General features: G+C 46.0%; 1 protein-coding gene across 1 annotated transcript in view; it reads left to right on the top strand.

Moving 5' to 3' along the window:
* The first annotated feature begins 19 nt into the window (after positions 1 to 19).
* Positions 20 to 17,231, top strand: part of LOC144688715 (tripartite motif-containing protein 60-like) — a 37,487-nt gene continuing 20,275 nt past the window's right edge. The window contains exons 1-2 of the mRNA XM_078555589.1: positions 20 to 545; positions 5,735 to 5,830. Of these exons, the coding sequence (XP_078411715.1) occupies positions 24 to 545; positions 5,735 to 5,830 (618 nt within the window). The 5' untranslated portion in view covers positions 20 to 23. The remainder of the gene's footprint in view (positions 546 to 5,734; positions 5,831 to 17,231) is intronic.

Consider the following 17,231-nt stretch of genomic DNA (forward strand, 5'->3'; position numbering starts at 1 on the left):
AGTTTCTATTCTTAGCTGAAGAAATGGCTACTGCTTCACCTCAAGCGTGGTTAGAAGAGGAGATGATTTGTTCCATCTGTCTACAGATTTACACTGATCCAGTGATACTCAACTGTAAACACAGCTTCTGTCAAGTCTGTATCAAGAAAACCTGGGATGAGGCAGTTTTTGATGCTTATCCCTGCCCTGAATGTAGGGCAGAGTACAGGAAGAGACCAATTCTGCAGAAGAACTTCAAGCTTGCGAATATAATCCAGAAATGTAAGGCTCAAGATCCTTCAACCTGTTCGCTTTCATGCACCAGCAAACCACACCCAGCTGTGAAAACCTGCCTGAAATGTGAATCTTTGATGTGCCCCATACATCTTGGAAATTCCACCAATAGCACTGCAGACATGTCCCTGTGGAATTGCACAGAGCACCAGGAGCCACTGAAGATTTACTGTAAGGATGATAAAGTGTGTGTCTGCACATTCTGCACTCTGATCGGGAAACACAAGGGTCACAAATGTGGGAGCATCAGCGAGGGGGAGAAGGAACTGAGGGTAAGAATGGGACATTAATAATTTCTTCACCAGGTGTCATTTTTTTCTATCTATATGCATTGCTGTTGGTGTGGTGCATATTACCTCTCTTCCAACCTGCAAGAGGGAGCTAAGCTGGTCTCTGACAGAAGCAGAGGTTGCATCATACAGTTTTATGGATAACATTTGGCCCACGTGTGATCTCTTGCACTGGTTTTGATAACCCGAAGATTTCAGAGAGGAATTTGCCTGAGTAATTTTCTCCTTATTGATCCTGGGTTTTTCTCAGACTTTTTGCCACTTTCGGGTTGCCATAGGGGTGGGAAAAAGATGAGAGATTAGGGAAGGGTTGATAACTCAGCAGGTCTTTTCCTGCTCATATGTTCTATCGAAAGAAGTATTTGTACTATATCTTACTGCAGAAGAACACTCTGCTCATCTTCAAATGGTTCTATCTTCACCTAAATCTCATCCCATTTAGCAAAGCTGGCACTTAAGAGTAACTTGTCCAAATCCTCAATTTTGGAAAGGTAGCACATGCTGCAGATTTGCCTTGGTAAAATTGACTGCTTGATGCACATTTAGATCTGGGAGTTACCTCACAGGAGCAGCTCCAAGGAGGTTTCCAGCCTGTGTTTCACATAGAATTACATAGCAAATACAGAAACAGGTTATTTGGTCCAAGCAGTCCATAACGGCGTTTATGTTCCACTAAAGCCACTTCACATCTTCCTTCATCAAATTCTATCAGCAAAACCCTTTACTTCCTTCTCCCTTATATGTTTATCTAGCTTCCCCTTAAATACATCTAAACCATTGGCCTCAATCATTCCCCATGGTAGTGATAAAAGCAAAATACTGCAGATGCTGGAAATCTGAAACAAAAACAGAAACTGCTGGAAAAACTCAGCAGGTCTGGCAGCATCCGTGGAGAGAGAAACAGAGTTAATGTTTTGAGTCCGTATGACCCTTCTTCAGAGCTGAAGAGAAATGGAAATGTGATGAAATTTATACTGTTTGGTGGGGGTGTAGGGCAGGTGGGGCTGGATAGAAGGCCAGTGATAGGTGGGGACAAAAGAGGGATGGACAAAGATGTCATGAGCTAAAGGAGTGTTAATGGTAGTGGTTAGCGCTAAAAAAGGTGCTGGTAGTGGCATAAAGGTAAGAAAGCAGAATGTGATAATAGCAGAACAAGGGTAGCATTGCGTGAAAGAGCAACATAGAACAAGTAACAGATGGCCCTGTAGGGTTTGGGGGAGAAGGCAGTGGTGGGGAAAAAAAGGATAGAAAATGGGATGGAATGGGGATAAAGAGGGGGTTAAAACCACAGATAAATGAATAAAAATAAGAATGAAAAATTGGATGAAAAATAAAAATAAATGTGGAAAAAAGGGGATGAGGATGGAGGAGAGAGTTCATGGTCTGAAGTTGTTGAACTCAATGTTAAGTCCAGAAGGCTGTGAAGTGCCTAGTTGGAAGATGAGGTGCTGTTCCTCCAGTTTGCGTTGACCTTCACTGGAACACTGCAGCAGGCAGTGGACATGTGGGCATGAGAGCAGGGTGGTGTGTTGAAATGGTAAGCGACAGGAAGGCCTGGGTCATGCTTGCGGACAGACCAAAGGTGTTCCAGAAAAAGGTCACCCAGACTGCATTTGGTCTCCCCGATGTAAAGGAGACTGCATTGGGACCAGCGGATGCAATAGACTAAACTGAAGGAGGTGCAAGTAAAGGGGCAGATGTTGCACCTCCTGTGATTGCATGTGAAGGTGCTGTGGGAAGGTGATGGGGTGTTGGGAGCGATGGAGCTGTGGACCAGGGTGTCCCAGGGGGAACGGTCCCTATGGAATGCTGACGGTTGGGGGGGGTGGGGGGGGTGGTGAGAGGAAGATGTGTTTGGTGGTGGCATCATGCTAGAGTTGGCGGAAATGGCGGAGGATGATCCTTTGAATGCGGAAGCTGCTGGGGGTGAACAGTGAGGACAAGGGGGACACTATCATGGTTCTGGGAGGGAGGGGAAGGTGTGAGGGCAGAGGCGAAGGAGATGGGTCGGACATGGCTGAGGGCCCTGTCAACCACAGTGGGTTAGGGGGAGCATCAGTTAAGGATGAGGGAAGACATGTCTGAATATTGGTGGACAGGCTATCACCAGGAATGGAGTCAGAGAGGTCAAGGAAGGGAAGGGAAGTGTCAGAGATGGATCGTGTGAAGCTGATAGAGGGGTGAAAATTGGAAGCAAAATTGATAAATTTTTCTAGGTCCAGGTGAGAGCATGAAGCAGCACTGAAACAGCCATCGAAGTAACGAGAAAAGTGTTGTGGGAGGGGGGCCTGAGTAGGACTGGAACAAGGAATGTTCCACATACCCCATAAAGAGACAGGCATAACTGGGACCCATGCAGGTACCCATAGGGCAGGATTCTCCCCCCATCGGGGACGAAGTTGAAGTGTGGTCGTGCACAGGCACACCTCCGATTGGTGCCCCCGATTGGGGGTGTGGCGTCATTTTACGTGGGCGGGCCAATTAAGGCCCGCCCAGAGCGATGTCTGCACGGAAGCGCTATGCGTTCCCTGTGCGGGCGGGGGGGATTCCCTAAACCTGAGAGTGCGCTCTTTTGCACATGCGCACGAAAGAGCGCACTGATCTCCCTGAGGCTAAGTGCTGCCTCGGGAAGATCGCCTCTACTGTCAAAAATATTTAAAATAAAGAAAAAAAAATTCCTTGACATGTCCCCTCATGTGACACTGTCACATGAGTTGGGACATGTCCATAATTTTTTAAAAAACTTTAATTAAATTTTTAAAACCGACATGAAACCTCATCCCACCGGTGGATGAGGTTCCATGCTTTTTCTAATTCCCGCCAGGGCTCCTGGCCTGCCCACCAACCTTAAGGTTGGACGGGCAGGTCCATTAATTACTTTAATGACTCTGTCAATGGCCTCAATTGGCCATTGAGAGGTTGGCGGGGGCACAGCTGATTTTGCTGCACCCCTGCCTACCTGAAAATTTAAATGGAGCGGGGTGATGTTGGGAGTTCTGCCCGACCTCACTGCGCATTATTTTATGCGTCGGCGAGTGGGGGGTGGGGCCCACTCGCTGCCGGGAAAATCCTGCCCACTATGTTCACTAATTGGCGAGTCCACATCAAGGGGCATTTGCCTATATTTCAACAATGACTACACTTCAAAAATACTGAAGCCTTTGAGATGGCCTGAAGAAAGATGGCCCCGCCCCCCGCTCGCCGACGGGAAAATCCTGCCCGTAGCCACACCTTTTATTTGGAGGAAGTGAGGCAAGTTTAAGGAGAAATTGTTCAGTGAGAGAACAAGGGTCATACAGATTCGAAATGTTAACTTGTTTCTCCACAGATGCTGCCAGACCTGCTGTGTTTTTCTAGCATTTTCTGTTTTAGTCCCTGTGGTAGTGAGTTCCGATCTCCGGACAAAGAAATTCCTTCTAAATTCCCTATTGGATTTCATGGTGACTATCTTATATTGATGGCCTCTAGTTTTGCTCTTTCCCACAAGTGGAAACAATCTCTTTGATTCTACTCTATCAAAATGTTTCATAATTTTAACAACTGCTATTAGGTCATCCTTCAGCTTTCCCTTTCTAAGAGAAAAGGGGCCCAGCCTCCTCCTTTCCTGATAGGTATCACCATGCATTTCTAGCATCATCCTTGTCAATCTTTTTTGCACCCTCTCCAGTGCCTCCATATCTTTCTTTTAGTATGGTGACCAGAACTGCATGTTGTACTCCAAATGTGGTCTAATCAAGGTTTGATACATGTTTATTAAACTTCCCTAATTTTCAAGTATACCCATGTGGCAATAAACCTAGTTCTTGGTTTTCCTTTCTTATGGCTCTGTTAACCTGTGTTGCTACTTCTAGCAACTTGCATATTTTTAATCTGAGGTCCCTTTGCTCCTCAACTCCATTTAGATTCCTATTTGCCTAGTAATGTGTATTCTCATTTTTCTTACCCAGATACCTCACATTAACCCATGTTGAAATTTTCTTATCAATTATATGACCATTCTACGAGTTTAATAATGTATTTTTGTAAGGTGTTTCAGCCCTCCTCAATATTAATTACCCACACACCCCACCCACCAACCCAATGCACCCCTCAACCCTTTCCAAATATCAACTACAAATATAGAAATCGTGTTTTTGATTCCAATGTATAAAATGTGACCAGTAATCCTTATGGGAACCCACTTTTCATCTTCAGCCATTCTTAATAGCTATCCATAAGCCCACACTCTATACCTTCTACCTTGCAGCCTGCTATCCATTCTGCTACTTGTCCTATGGCTCCATGCTCTGATATTATTCATTAGTCTATTGTGCGACAACCTATCAAAAGCCTTTTGGAATTATAGATAAATTATACCTATTACATTACATTACCCTTGTCTACTCTCTCCATTACCTATTCAAATAATTCAATTAGGTTGTTCACAGAGCCCTAGTCATTACGGCAGGGAGGAAGGCCATTCGGTCCATTAAGTCCATGCCGATTCTCTGTAGAGGATTCCAGCTAGTTCCATTTCCTCAACTCTAACCCTGTAGCTCTGCCAACTTATTTCCCTCAAGAGCCTATCCAATTTCCTTTTGAAATAATTGATCATCTCCACTTCCACCACCCTCTTAGGCAGTGAGTTCCAGATCATTACTACTTACTGTGTAAAATAGTTCTTGTCCCCTCCATCTCTTTCCCTTAAATCTATGCCCCCTGGTCCTTGAACCAACAGCTAATGGGAAGTTTTTTTTGCCAACCATATCTAAACCTGTCATAACTTGGCACAGCTCAATCACCTTTGCTCCAAGGTCAAGCAAGACATCACCTTTTGAAATCCTTGCTGACTATTCATTAATATATTTTGGTTTCTAGATTCTTTTTTCTCCAATTTCTCCTTCAGCAGGGATTCCATTTCTTTCCTGTTACTGATATTAATTTGACTATAGTTCCCTGGACATGTTCTACCTCCCTCATTAAGTATTGGCATGATGTTAACTGTCTCCTGTCCTTTTTCTAATGAATTATTAAATATGTGTAATGGTGACTCTGCTAACTCTTCTCTAGATTCTTCTAAATCTGAACATTTCCCATTAACTTTTGGATTTATAATTCTGAAGATATCAACGAGTTATCTGCACATATTTAAAATCAAGGGTGATTGAAGTAACAAAGTGATTCTATTCCAGACTTCCTTCAACAATCGAACAGAAAAGATCAGGAATAACATAGAAGCTGTACAGGCTACTCTTAGAGATCTTCAGAAAGAAAAGCTGAAAACACAGGTAGGCAGCTCCTGATAGTCACTATTGTAATGTAGAAATTGCAGTTGCTAATTTTCACACAGCGGGCAGAATTTCCTGGGTGACGTGCGGGGGGCGGGCCCCACACGTCAGCGTGTAAAATGGTGCACGGTGAGGTCGGGCGAGCGTCCAGACGTCACCGCGCGCCATCGCAATACTTAGTTCGGCGGGTGCGCAATGAAGTGCGACGCGTGCCCGCCATTAATTAAAGGGCTAGTTAAGGCCCTTAACTCGGCAATCGACACTGATTTTCAGGCGCCCGTGCGATCTTCGGTTCAGCGCATGGGCGCAATGGGCAGGCGGGTAAGCGGCTTTTTAATAAAACTCATCCACGGGCGGGATAAGAGGGCTCAGTGGGGTTGTCAATCTGGTCTGTGAGTATTTATTGCAGAAAGTTTTTAAAACTTGCCTGTGTGATCTGTAGCAGTTCAGAACGAATTCCAGCAGCTTTCTGTGTATTTTAAACCTTCAGCTCAGCACTCTTCAGTCAGGAATCCTTATCGGGCCTGCAGCTTTCCGGAGGCCTCCCTTAGCCTGGGTATGGGTTCCGATATCTCCACTAGAGGCAGCTCCTCTGAGGAGGAAGGGAGGGATAGAATAAGGAGGAGGGCAGGAGTGCACAGTCAGCTCCAGGGGAGCCACCTTTGGGAGGACAGGCGCAGGCACAAGGGGTGCAGGGCCAAGAGATAGTCCAAGGTGGAAGGGTCCGCGCCATCCTGCTGCCAGGGTATACAGGCGGCGAAGCAGCTACCTCAATATGTCAGAGGTGCAGTGCTGAAGGAGGCTCCGATTGTCAAGGGAGACAGTCAACTACATCTGTCAGATGATTGGGCTAAGATCTCTCCTAACTGTGTAGGTGGACACCCAATGCCTGTGGCTCTGAAGGTCACAGTTGCCCTCCACTTCTATGCCTCTGGCTCCTTTCAGGGCTGGGTGGGTGATCTTTGTGGTGTCTCCCAATCAGCTGTCCACACTTGTATCAAGCAGGTTACAGACGCTCTGTTCAGATGGGCATTGACCTTCATCCACTTCCGCTGTGTCAGACACAGCGAGCCAGAGGCTTCACGGCCATTGCTGGCTTCCCCCGCATCCAGGGTTCAATAGACCAGACACAATAGTCCACAGTAGACATATGTAGCCATCAAGGCTCCAGCAGGTGAGCCCGGTGCCTTCGTCAACACGAAGGGCTTCCACTCCATGAATGTGCAGATAGTGTGTGAACACAGGATGCTGATTCTACAAGTCTGTGCAAGGTACCCAGGCAGCTCCCACGACACCTACACCCTCAGACACTCCCAGGTGCCGGGGCTCTTCAGTGCTCCAGCCTGGCTTGATGGATGGCTGCTGGGTGACAAGGGCTATCACCTCAGAAGGTGGCTCGAGACTCCTCTCCGCTATCCAAGAACAGAAGCTGAGCAGTGGTACAATAGGAGCCACAGCACCACAAGGGCTGTGGTGGAGAGAACCATCGGTTTTCTCAAGATGCGCTTCTGATGCCTGGACCGCTCAGGAGGTGCACTCCAGTACCCCCCAGGTCAGGTCTCTGTGATAGTGGTTACATGCTGCACTCTGCTCAATCTTGCGCTGGAAAGGGGGGATGCAGTGGATGATGAAGATGCTGACACAGTGGATGCGGCTGCACACAATGAGTCCAGCAGTGATTCGGAGGATGAGGAAGCACAGGGCAATGATGAGGGGCTGAATGCTGACCCAGCACTACACCAAGGAGGCAGGGACACCCAGGAGACTTTAACCCAACGAACCTTCAGCTAGCTCCGCACAAATGGATCTGCAGGACCAGCCTTGCCTGGCGCTTCCACACGTGGCACTTAAGTGCTACACCTGCCACTTCATCAGCTGCAACTAAGAGCTTTGGACATAAACCTCAATGTCCACTCAAACACTCATGACATGTCTGTAAAACATACAAATGCAGCAAAAAGGAGCCACCCTCGGCCATGGTAACACATGTGGATTTTATTTTGACCCATCATATGGTCCAACAAAATGAATCCCAAACACTTTTACAACTCCAAAAAATTATAATTCCCTAATCTAGGGCCAACACAAAAGCACCAGTGAGAAACCCGTGGTGTGCCTAAGGTGCCTTATGCTTACGTTTGCGGGTGCTACGTCTTGATGCCGCCCCATCTCTTGGCGTGGCTTCTGAGACAGCTTGCTGACTGCTGTCCTGATGGCCTTGATGACCTTGGTGGACGTCCTCTGGCCCGTGGCCTCCTGCCTGGGAAGGAGTGGCCAGTTCCACAGCTGCCATCTCCCCAGTCATCGCAGCCTCAACGGATGCAACGGTCACTGGCAGAGGGGCAGAGGAGCTGCTGCCCTCATCCGGAGCACCCTGAGAGGAGCCCACAGAGACGACAGGCAGCTGCTGTGCCGACATGAGGTTGCTTCGGACCTCCCTGCTCACCATAGATGGATGGGCACCGAGCTGGGAAACTTGGTGCCCAGACCATCTCCCACGTTGCCAATGACCAGCTGTGGCCACTGGTGCTGTGAGGGCTTGCAGGTCCGAATGTATCCCCAGGAGAAGCTGGTTGTTCTGCTGGAAGCCCCTCTCCAGGAGAGTCATCACTCTCTCCATGGAGGAATCCTGACGCTCTGACATGAGGCTCATGGCATCACTCATGCTCTGTGTGGATTCCTCCACCATGGACACCAAACGAGGCATAGTCTCATGCAACACTCCCAGATGCTTCCGCGCACCCGGCCACATTTCCTGCAGCTGCTGCATCGCGGACGACTCCAGAGACACATCATCTCGGCTTGACTCAGCAAGTGCCTGGTCCCCTGCAGTCCTCCAGCTGCTGGCGCCATCGGCACTCTCTGTCTCTGCCATCTCCTCCAGCGATTGTGAAGTGCCCTCTCCACTGTGCCCCGGGACACTAGCCGATATAACAATTCCCACCGATGTGCTAGTCTCTGCACTGGTGCCTGCCTCACTGAAATGGTGTGATGCAGGTGACAGTTCAGGGCCCTCAGGTGTGAGAGGGACATCTGCAATTCCTCCTGGCAGCCATGCTCTGATGATGCTGAAATTAATAACAAGGACAGTGGATCAGTTAGCGTGCACACAGTAACACACTTCATCCCTTTCCCCCAGGTTCATAATGTGCTCAACCTTCCAGAACTTAAGGAGACGAATATTGGTGGGTTGGCAAAGTCAGGAGGAGGCCCAAACATTACTAGCAGATACAGATGGGCTGGTCAGATGGCCTAAGGAATGCCAAATGGAATGTTATGTGGATAAGTGTGAGGTGATGCACTTGGATAGGAGAAACAAGGTACGGGAATACACAGGGAATGGTAGGACCGTGGAAAGTAAGGACGATTAGAGGGACCTTGCTGGGCATGTCGACAGGCCCGTTAAGGTAGCGGGACAGGAACATAAGGCGTTTAAGAAGGTAAAAGCCATACTTGCCTTTATTAGCCGAGGAATAGAATGTAGGAACAGGGAGGTCATGTTGCAAGTGCAGAAAGCAAAGGCCACAGCTACACTTATGCGTTCAGTTGTGATCAGCGCTTCATGGGAGGGATGTGATTGGAGTGGAGAGAGTGCAGAGGTCGCTGACCAGGATGCATGCTGGCCTGGAGAGTTGGAGTTATGCGGACACATAGCATACACTGGTGAAATTTGCCATGGAACACAGGAGATTGAGAGGCGACATTATTGAGCTTGATAACATTATGAGGGGCATAGATCCGGTGGACCGAAAGCAACTTTTCCCCTTGGCGGAGGGATGACTAACCTGGTGGCATTGATTTAAGGTAAGGGGCATGAGGTTGACAGGTGAGGTGATGAGGAACCTTTGGACAGAGTAATATGGGACGCACTGGCTGAAAGGGTGGTGGGGGCAGAAACCCTCCTAAGATGTAATAAGTATTTGGATGTGCGGTAGCGATACCATGGCATACAACACCATGGGGATAGCGGTCAGAAATGGGATAAGGCAACTTTGGAAGGTGCTAGAGACGCGCATCTTCGAAGGGCTGAGGGACCTTTGTCTCTATGACCCACATATCTGACTCTATCAGTCTGTGAATGAGCAGTGTTGCTACATTAACGATTCCAACAATTATCAGTTCTTTGGATGGTGGGAAGACAGAGCGGATGGGACTGTGGACCTCAAATACCTGGCTGCTCCACCCCAGCCTCACCGACACCTGTGGACCTGGGCACATGGCGCCTTTCAAGCTCCAGGGCCTCCTGCTCAAAACGGCTCAATATCACCAACTGGGCCTGGCCACCTCCAGTGCGTGAGCGCTCATAAGCATTATGGCCAGCAAGTTCCCACAAACAGGAATGAGATAATGACCTAATAATCTGTTTTTTAGTGATATAGGTTGAGAGATGAATATTGTCCAGGTCACTGGGAAGAATTCACTTGCTCTTCTTTGGAATAATGTTAAGGGATCTTTTGCGTTCATCTGATAGGGTAGACAGGGCTTTGGTTTAACATGCCATGCAAAGACAGCACCTCCAACAGTGTAGCACTCCCTCAATGCAACTGTTACAGTTCACCCGGGGAGTTGCTGTGGTAACATGCACTTTTACATGTATGTTGCAGTCTGGAGCTGTGGATAGTGATGGTAGAGGCTCCAACTTTCTTTCCATCTCATGACTGACCAGGACTCTCTTCCACTCTTACCACCTGCTATTGGTGTGTGTTGGAATGATTTGCAGGTTGATAATCAACCTGTTTGGCCACTTTACTAATCCACTTTCCTTGGCTATCAAGTTCTGCGGTGTGACTCAAACCCAGGGCTTCTGGCTCAGAGGCAGGGTCACTACCCACTGCACCACAAGACCTAATAGACTCACTATTCTGGAATTCCAGCCTAGATACGGGGACTTGAACCAGCAATCAACCTGGCTCAGAGGTAACAGTGCCACGACTGAGCCGTGGCTGGCATGTTCTGGGTGCAGTGGTGTGGTGGTTATGTTGCTGAACTAGTAATCCTGAGAACATGAGTTTGAATTCCACAATGGTGGTTTGAGAACTTGCATTCAGTTTTAAATGAAATCTGGAAATAAATGCTGATATCAATAAAAGTGACCATAAAACTGTCAGATTGTTGTAAAATCTGATTCCCTTGTACCCTTTAGGGAAGAAAACCTGCTGTGATTACCCAGGTTGGCCTATATGTAACTCCAGTGCCACACCAACGTGTTACACTCTTAACTGGCTTGTCTAAGAAGCCTAGAAATACATACGTGTATCAAACTCATCACCACCTTGTCAGATCACATAGATACAATGAATGTCAGTCATACCAACAATGTCGCAACTTAAAAATGAATTTTTAACAAATCAGAAACAAAAAGGACTGAATTATCCTTGAATTTGCTGCTAATTTTTGGTATTGTTGGGATAAAGGGGGCAGTAACGGCAAACCTTGCATTAAAATTATTCTCTAGAAATAGCCATGACCTTTGTTAAAAACCACTGTAGTCCTACCACATTTAAGTGGGGTCAAATGGTCATGGCTCACCTCCCACCTCAACCCAAATGCAAGCAAGGTGGTTTGGAAGATGAATTTTTTTAGAATGCTTTTGTGACAGTTTCCTGTGGATCCAACTAGAGATAAAACCATTTTAGATTAAGTATTGTGCACTGAGGCAGGCTGATTAGTAATGTCATAGTAAAAGATCGCCTGGGAAATGGTGAATTGAATTCTACATTCATTTTGAAAATGACATACTCCAATCACAAAGAACAATTTTAAATTAAAAAAAAAGCTAATTAATAGGTATGAGGGGAGAGCTGGCTAAGGTTGATTGGATAAAGAGACTAAATAAAGAGTGGAAAACAATAAAAAAAAATACAGAATGTTCAACAAAAATACATTCCATTGAAAAATAAAAACTCAGTGAGAAAGATCCATCCGTGGCTCTCTCAGGAGGTTAAGAATACTATTAGGTTAAAAGAAGAGGCTTATAAAGTTGCAAAGAATAGTAGTAAGTCTGAGATTGGGAACATTTTAGAAACAAGCAAAGGGCCACCAAAAAGTTGATAAAAAGGGAGAAACAGAATATGAGAGTGAACTAACTATAAATATAAAAACAGATTCTAAGAGCTTTTACAAGTAAATAAAAAGGAGGGGAGTAGCTAAAGTAAGCTAAGGTTGGTCCCTTAGAAGCAGAGACAGGAGAAATTATCATGGGGATTGAGGAAATGGCAAAGGCATTGGACAAATATTTTCTGACTGACTTCACAGTAGAAGACACAAGCTACACACCAGAAATAAACGATAACCTACGGCCTGTAAGAATGAGGTCAGAAGGTAATTCATATCAGCAGAGAAAAAGTATGGAGAAACTCAAGCAACTAAAATCTGACAAATCCCCAGGATCTGATGATCTACATCCTAGGGTTTTGAAAGAGATAGCTGCAGAGATAGTGGATGCATTGGCTATGATTTTCCAAAATTCCCTAGATTCTGGAACAGTCCCAGCAGACTGGAAGTTAGCAAATGTAACACCGCTATTGAAGAAAGGAGAGAGTGAGAAACAGGAAACTACAGACCAGTTAGCCTGACATCAGTCATTGAGAAAGTGCTAGAATCTATTATTAAGGAAGTTTTAACAATACATTTAGAAAAGCATAGTATGGTTAGAACAAGTATGGCTTTACAAAAGGGAAATCCTATTTGACAAATTTACTAAGAGTTTTTTGAGGATGTAACTAGTAGAGTAGATAAAGGAGAACCAGTAGATGTAGTTTACTTGGATTTCAGTATTGCTGAAACAAGAGACATGCTGATGAAGATTTTTGTCTTGCACTCATCAGGACAGAGGCAAGAATACCAAATTTCAAAAGGAACAACAATTTATACCACATGAGTAAAGGGTGCTGATTGGTTGGCAAGTGAACTCTGACTAGTGGGGTACCACAGGGATCAGTGCTTGGGCCCCAGCTATTCATAATATATATCAATGATTTGGATGAGGGAACCAAATGTAATATTTCCAAGTTTGCTGATGACACACAACTTGGTGGGAATGCGAGTGGTGAGGAGGATGTTAAGAGCCTTCAAGGTGATTTAGACAGGTTGAGTGGGTGGGCAAATACATGGCAGATGCTGTATAACGTGGATAAGTGTGAAGTTATCCACTTCGTTAGGAAAAATGGGATAGCAGCGTATTATTTAAATAACGATAGATTGGGAAACATTGATGCACAAAGGGATCTGGGTGCCCTTGTACACCAATCACTGAAAGCAAACATGCAGGTGCAGCAAGCAGTTAAGAAGGCAAATGGTATGTTGGCCTTCATTGTTAGAGGACTTGAGTACAGGAGCAAGGATGTCTTATTGCAGCTATATAGGGCCTTGGTGAGACCACACTTGGAGTATTGTGTGCAGTTTTGGTCTCCTTACCTAAGAAAGAATACACTTGCTATAGAGGGAGTGCAGCGAAGGTTCACCAGACTGATTCCTGGGATGGCAGAATTGTTGTATGAGAAGAGATTGGGTTGACTAGGCCTGTATTCACTGGAGTTTAGAAGAGTGAGAGGGGATCTCATTGAAACATATAAAATTCTGATGGGGCTGGACAGACTGGATGTAGGGATGATATTTCCTCTGGCTGGGGGAGTCTAGAACAAGGGGTCACAGTCTGAGGATATGGGTTAGACCATTTAGGACTAAGATGAGGAGAAACTTCTTCACTCAGAGGATGGTGAACCTGTGGCATTCTCTACCACAGAGGGCTGTGGAGGCCAAATCACTGAATATATTTAAGAAGGAAATAGATAGATTTCTGGACTCTAAAGGCATCAAGGGGTATGGGGAAAGAGCGGGAGTACGGCGTTGAGATAGAGGATCAGTCATGATCATATTGAATGGCAGAGCAGGCTCGAAGGGCTGAATGAATTCCTCCTTCTCCTATTTTCTATGTTTCTACGATTGGTTCAGGCATTGCCATGTAGAATGCACCAGGGAACAATGATTCCCCAAGCTTGCTTAAATTCAAACAAGGCTTCACACGTAACATCCTCGAGGTCCTGTTGGAAAAGGAGATGGTGGATCCTGTTGGATGGTTCCCTGAACAAACTGTCAATGTCATTTGGCAGAATGCCTCATCACCAGAATTTTCAAACAAGTAGCTTGGCTGGTGGTGAGAAGGGCCCCGTCAGATCCTTCCTGCATGCCCAGAGTTTCGCCCCCTCTTCACGTTGCCCTCAAGGTGGCTGCAGAGGGGAAGAGACCATTGTCCTTCTGGAATGTGCTTTTGCAATGACTGCCTGGAAAGAGATGCAGTAGTTTTTGTCAAGGTTCACCCCTGTAACACAAGACTCTGTTCTACAGGCTGTTCTCAGGAATGCACACCAAGACAAATATCAACTGCTGCTGGAGCACCATCAACTTGATGAAAGATGCTCTTTCATCTGCCTGAAATTTGTTGGTCTTCCAAAGCAAAGAGTTGTCGATGATCGCATGATGCAGGCTGACACATTGCAAGGCCCAGGATTTTGTGCTAAGGGACGCACTTAAGCTTGGGGCAACTGCCACAAAGGCTCAATGGGGAAAGGTCACTGTCTAAACCACTCCTGCCATAGGAGATCGAGGGGCTGAAACCATAGCAATTAGAAGGAAGTGACTAGTGATGTCCCACAAGGATTTGTGCTGGGGCCTTAACTATTCACCAATTTTATTAATGACTTAGATAACACCAAAGAGGGCCATATATCCAAGTTTGCTGAAAACACAAGTAAGTTACAAAGAGACATTGATAGATTAAATGAGTGTGTAAAACTGTAGCAAACAGATTTCAACACAGGTAAGTGTGTGTAGTAATGATCTGTCCATGGCAGGTCCCCCTGCTCATGACCAACCCCATGGTTAAGTTAATTCATTTAAAACAATCTTTTATTCGTTTAGTGCTGATCTGTTCATGGCAGGTCCCTCTGCTCATTTCTCCATGCCTTGCATCCTGCCCTTTCCTCTTCAGTTGCTCGTAAGAGCCTTCCAGTTTCAATTTCAATGAACAATATGACTAGAGGAAATGTCTTAGCTGTTCCACAATCACTGCCAAAAGCTTGCTGGTCCGCTGTTGGCCATGGCTCATAACCTGAACATAGGACTTTTGCCTGGGCCTGAGGCAACTCACAAAAGGGCAGCGACAAACACCCCCTGAGGTCTCAAATGGCCTTGCTATCGTAAGATAAGTGTGAGGTCAACTGTTTTGGACCAAAAAATGATAGAACTGGGTATTTTTTAAGTAGTGCAAAGCTGAAAACAGTGGAGGCCCAAAGAGATTTAGAGATCACTAAAATGAAGTAGTCAGGTACAAAATATAATCACAAAGGCTAATTTTAGCCTTTATAATTGAAGGTCCAGAACATAAGGGGAGGTGGTATTGCTACAGCTATAGGGCCGCACCCCTAGCCAAGCTGTTCCAGTACAGCTACAACATTGGCATCTACCCGGCAATGTGGAAAATTACCCAGGTATGTCCTGTCCACAAAAAGCAGGACAAATCCAACCCAGCTAATTATCGCTCCATCAGTCTACTCTCAATTATCAGTAATGCGATGGACAGGATCATCAACAGTGCTATCAAGCGGCACTTGCTTAGCAATAACCTGCTCACTGATGCCCAGTTTGGTTCCACCAGGGTCACTCAGCTTCTGACCTCATTACAGCCTTGGTTCAAACATGAACAAAACAGCTGAACTCCAGAGGTGAGATGAGAGTGACTGCCCTTGACAGCAAGGCAGCATTTGACCGAGTGTGACGTCAAGGAGCCCTAGCAAAACTGGAGTCAATGGGAATCTGGGGAAAACTCTCCACTGGTTGGAGTCATACCTAGCACAAAGGAAGATGATTGTGGTTGTTGGAGGTCAATTATCTCAGCTCCAGGACATCATTGCAGGAGTTCCTCAGGGTAGTGTCCTAGGCCCAACCATATTCAGCTGTTTCATCAATGACCTTCCTTCCATCATAAGGTCAGAAGTGGGGATGTTTGTTGACGATTGCACCATGTTCAGCACCATTCGCAACTCCTCAGATACTGAAGCAGTCCATGTCTAAATGCAGCAAGACCTGGCCAATATCCATGCTTGGGCTGACAAGTGGCAAGTAACATTCGTGCCACACAAGTGCCAGACAATGACCATCTCCAATAAGAGAGAATTAACCATCATCCTTTGACTTTCAATGGCATTACCATCGCTGAATGCCCCACTATCAACATCCTTGGGGTTACCATTGACCAGAAACTGAACTGGACTAGCCATATAAATACTGTGGCTACAAGAGCAGGTCAGAGACTGGGAATTCTGCAGTGAATAACTCACCTCCTGAGTCCCCAAAGCCTGTCCACCATCTACAAGGTACAAGTCAGGAGTGTGATGGAATACTCTCCACTTGCCTGGATGAGTGCAGCTTCAACACTGAGGAAGCTGGACACCGTCCTGGACAAAGATTCCCGCTTGATTGGCACCACATCCACAAACATTCACTCCCTCCACCACCAATGCACAGCGATTGCAGTGTGTACCATCTACAAGGTGCACAGCAGGAATTCACCAAGGCATCTTTGACAGCACTTTCCAAACCCATGACCACTGCCACCTAGAAGCACAAGGGCAGTAGATAGATAGGAATACCACCACCTGGAAGTTCCCCTCCAAGCCACTCACCATCCTGGCTTGGAAATATATCGCCGTTCCTTCATTGTCACTGGGTCAAAATCCTGGAACTCCCTTCCTCACAGCACTGTGGATGTACCTACATCACATGGACTGCAGCTATTCAAGAAGGCAGCTCACCACCACCTTCTCAAGGGCATTTAGCCAGTGACACCACATCCCATGAATGATTTTTTAAAATTCAAGTTAGGTCAGGTCTGGTATACAATGTAAAAGTCTGGGAACAGCTCCTTAGGATATATTGACCATGAAAGGAGTCCAGCACAGATTGACTGGAATGTTAACAGGGCCCCAAGGAGTATTATTAGGAGAAATTACATAAACTAGGTTTGTAATACTAGGATTACCAGGGGTGATTTGACTGAGGTTTTTGGGAGTTTGAAAGGAATTGATCAGGTATAGATAAAGAAAAACTTTTTCTGCTGGTTGGAGAGTCTAAGCCAGGAGCACATAACCTTAAAATCAAAGCCAGGCCATACAGGAGAGAATGTTGGAAAAACCTATTGAAGGGAAGGGTGCTAAAAGTGTAGAATTCTTTCCCACTAAAAGCAATAGATTCTGGCTCAATAAATCATTTTAAACCTGAGATCAATAGATTTTTGCCAGGGAAGGGTATTCAGGAATCTGGAACCAAGGCAGATAAATGGAGTTAAGGTACAGATTTGCCATGACCTTACTGAAAGGCAGAAACTGCTTTTGGGACTGAATGG

Source organism: Cetorhinus maximus, chromosome 13 (assembly GCF_964194155.1).
Source record: "Cetorhinus maximus chromosome 13, sCetMax3.hap1.1, whole genome shotgun sequence".
Taxonomy (NCBI): domain Eukaryota; kingdom Metazoa; phylum Chordata; class Chondrichthyes; order Lamniformes; family Cetorhinidae; genus Cetorhinus; species Cetorhinus maximus.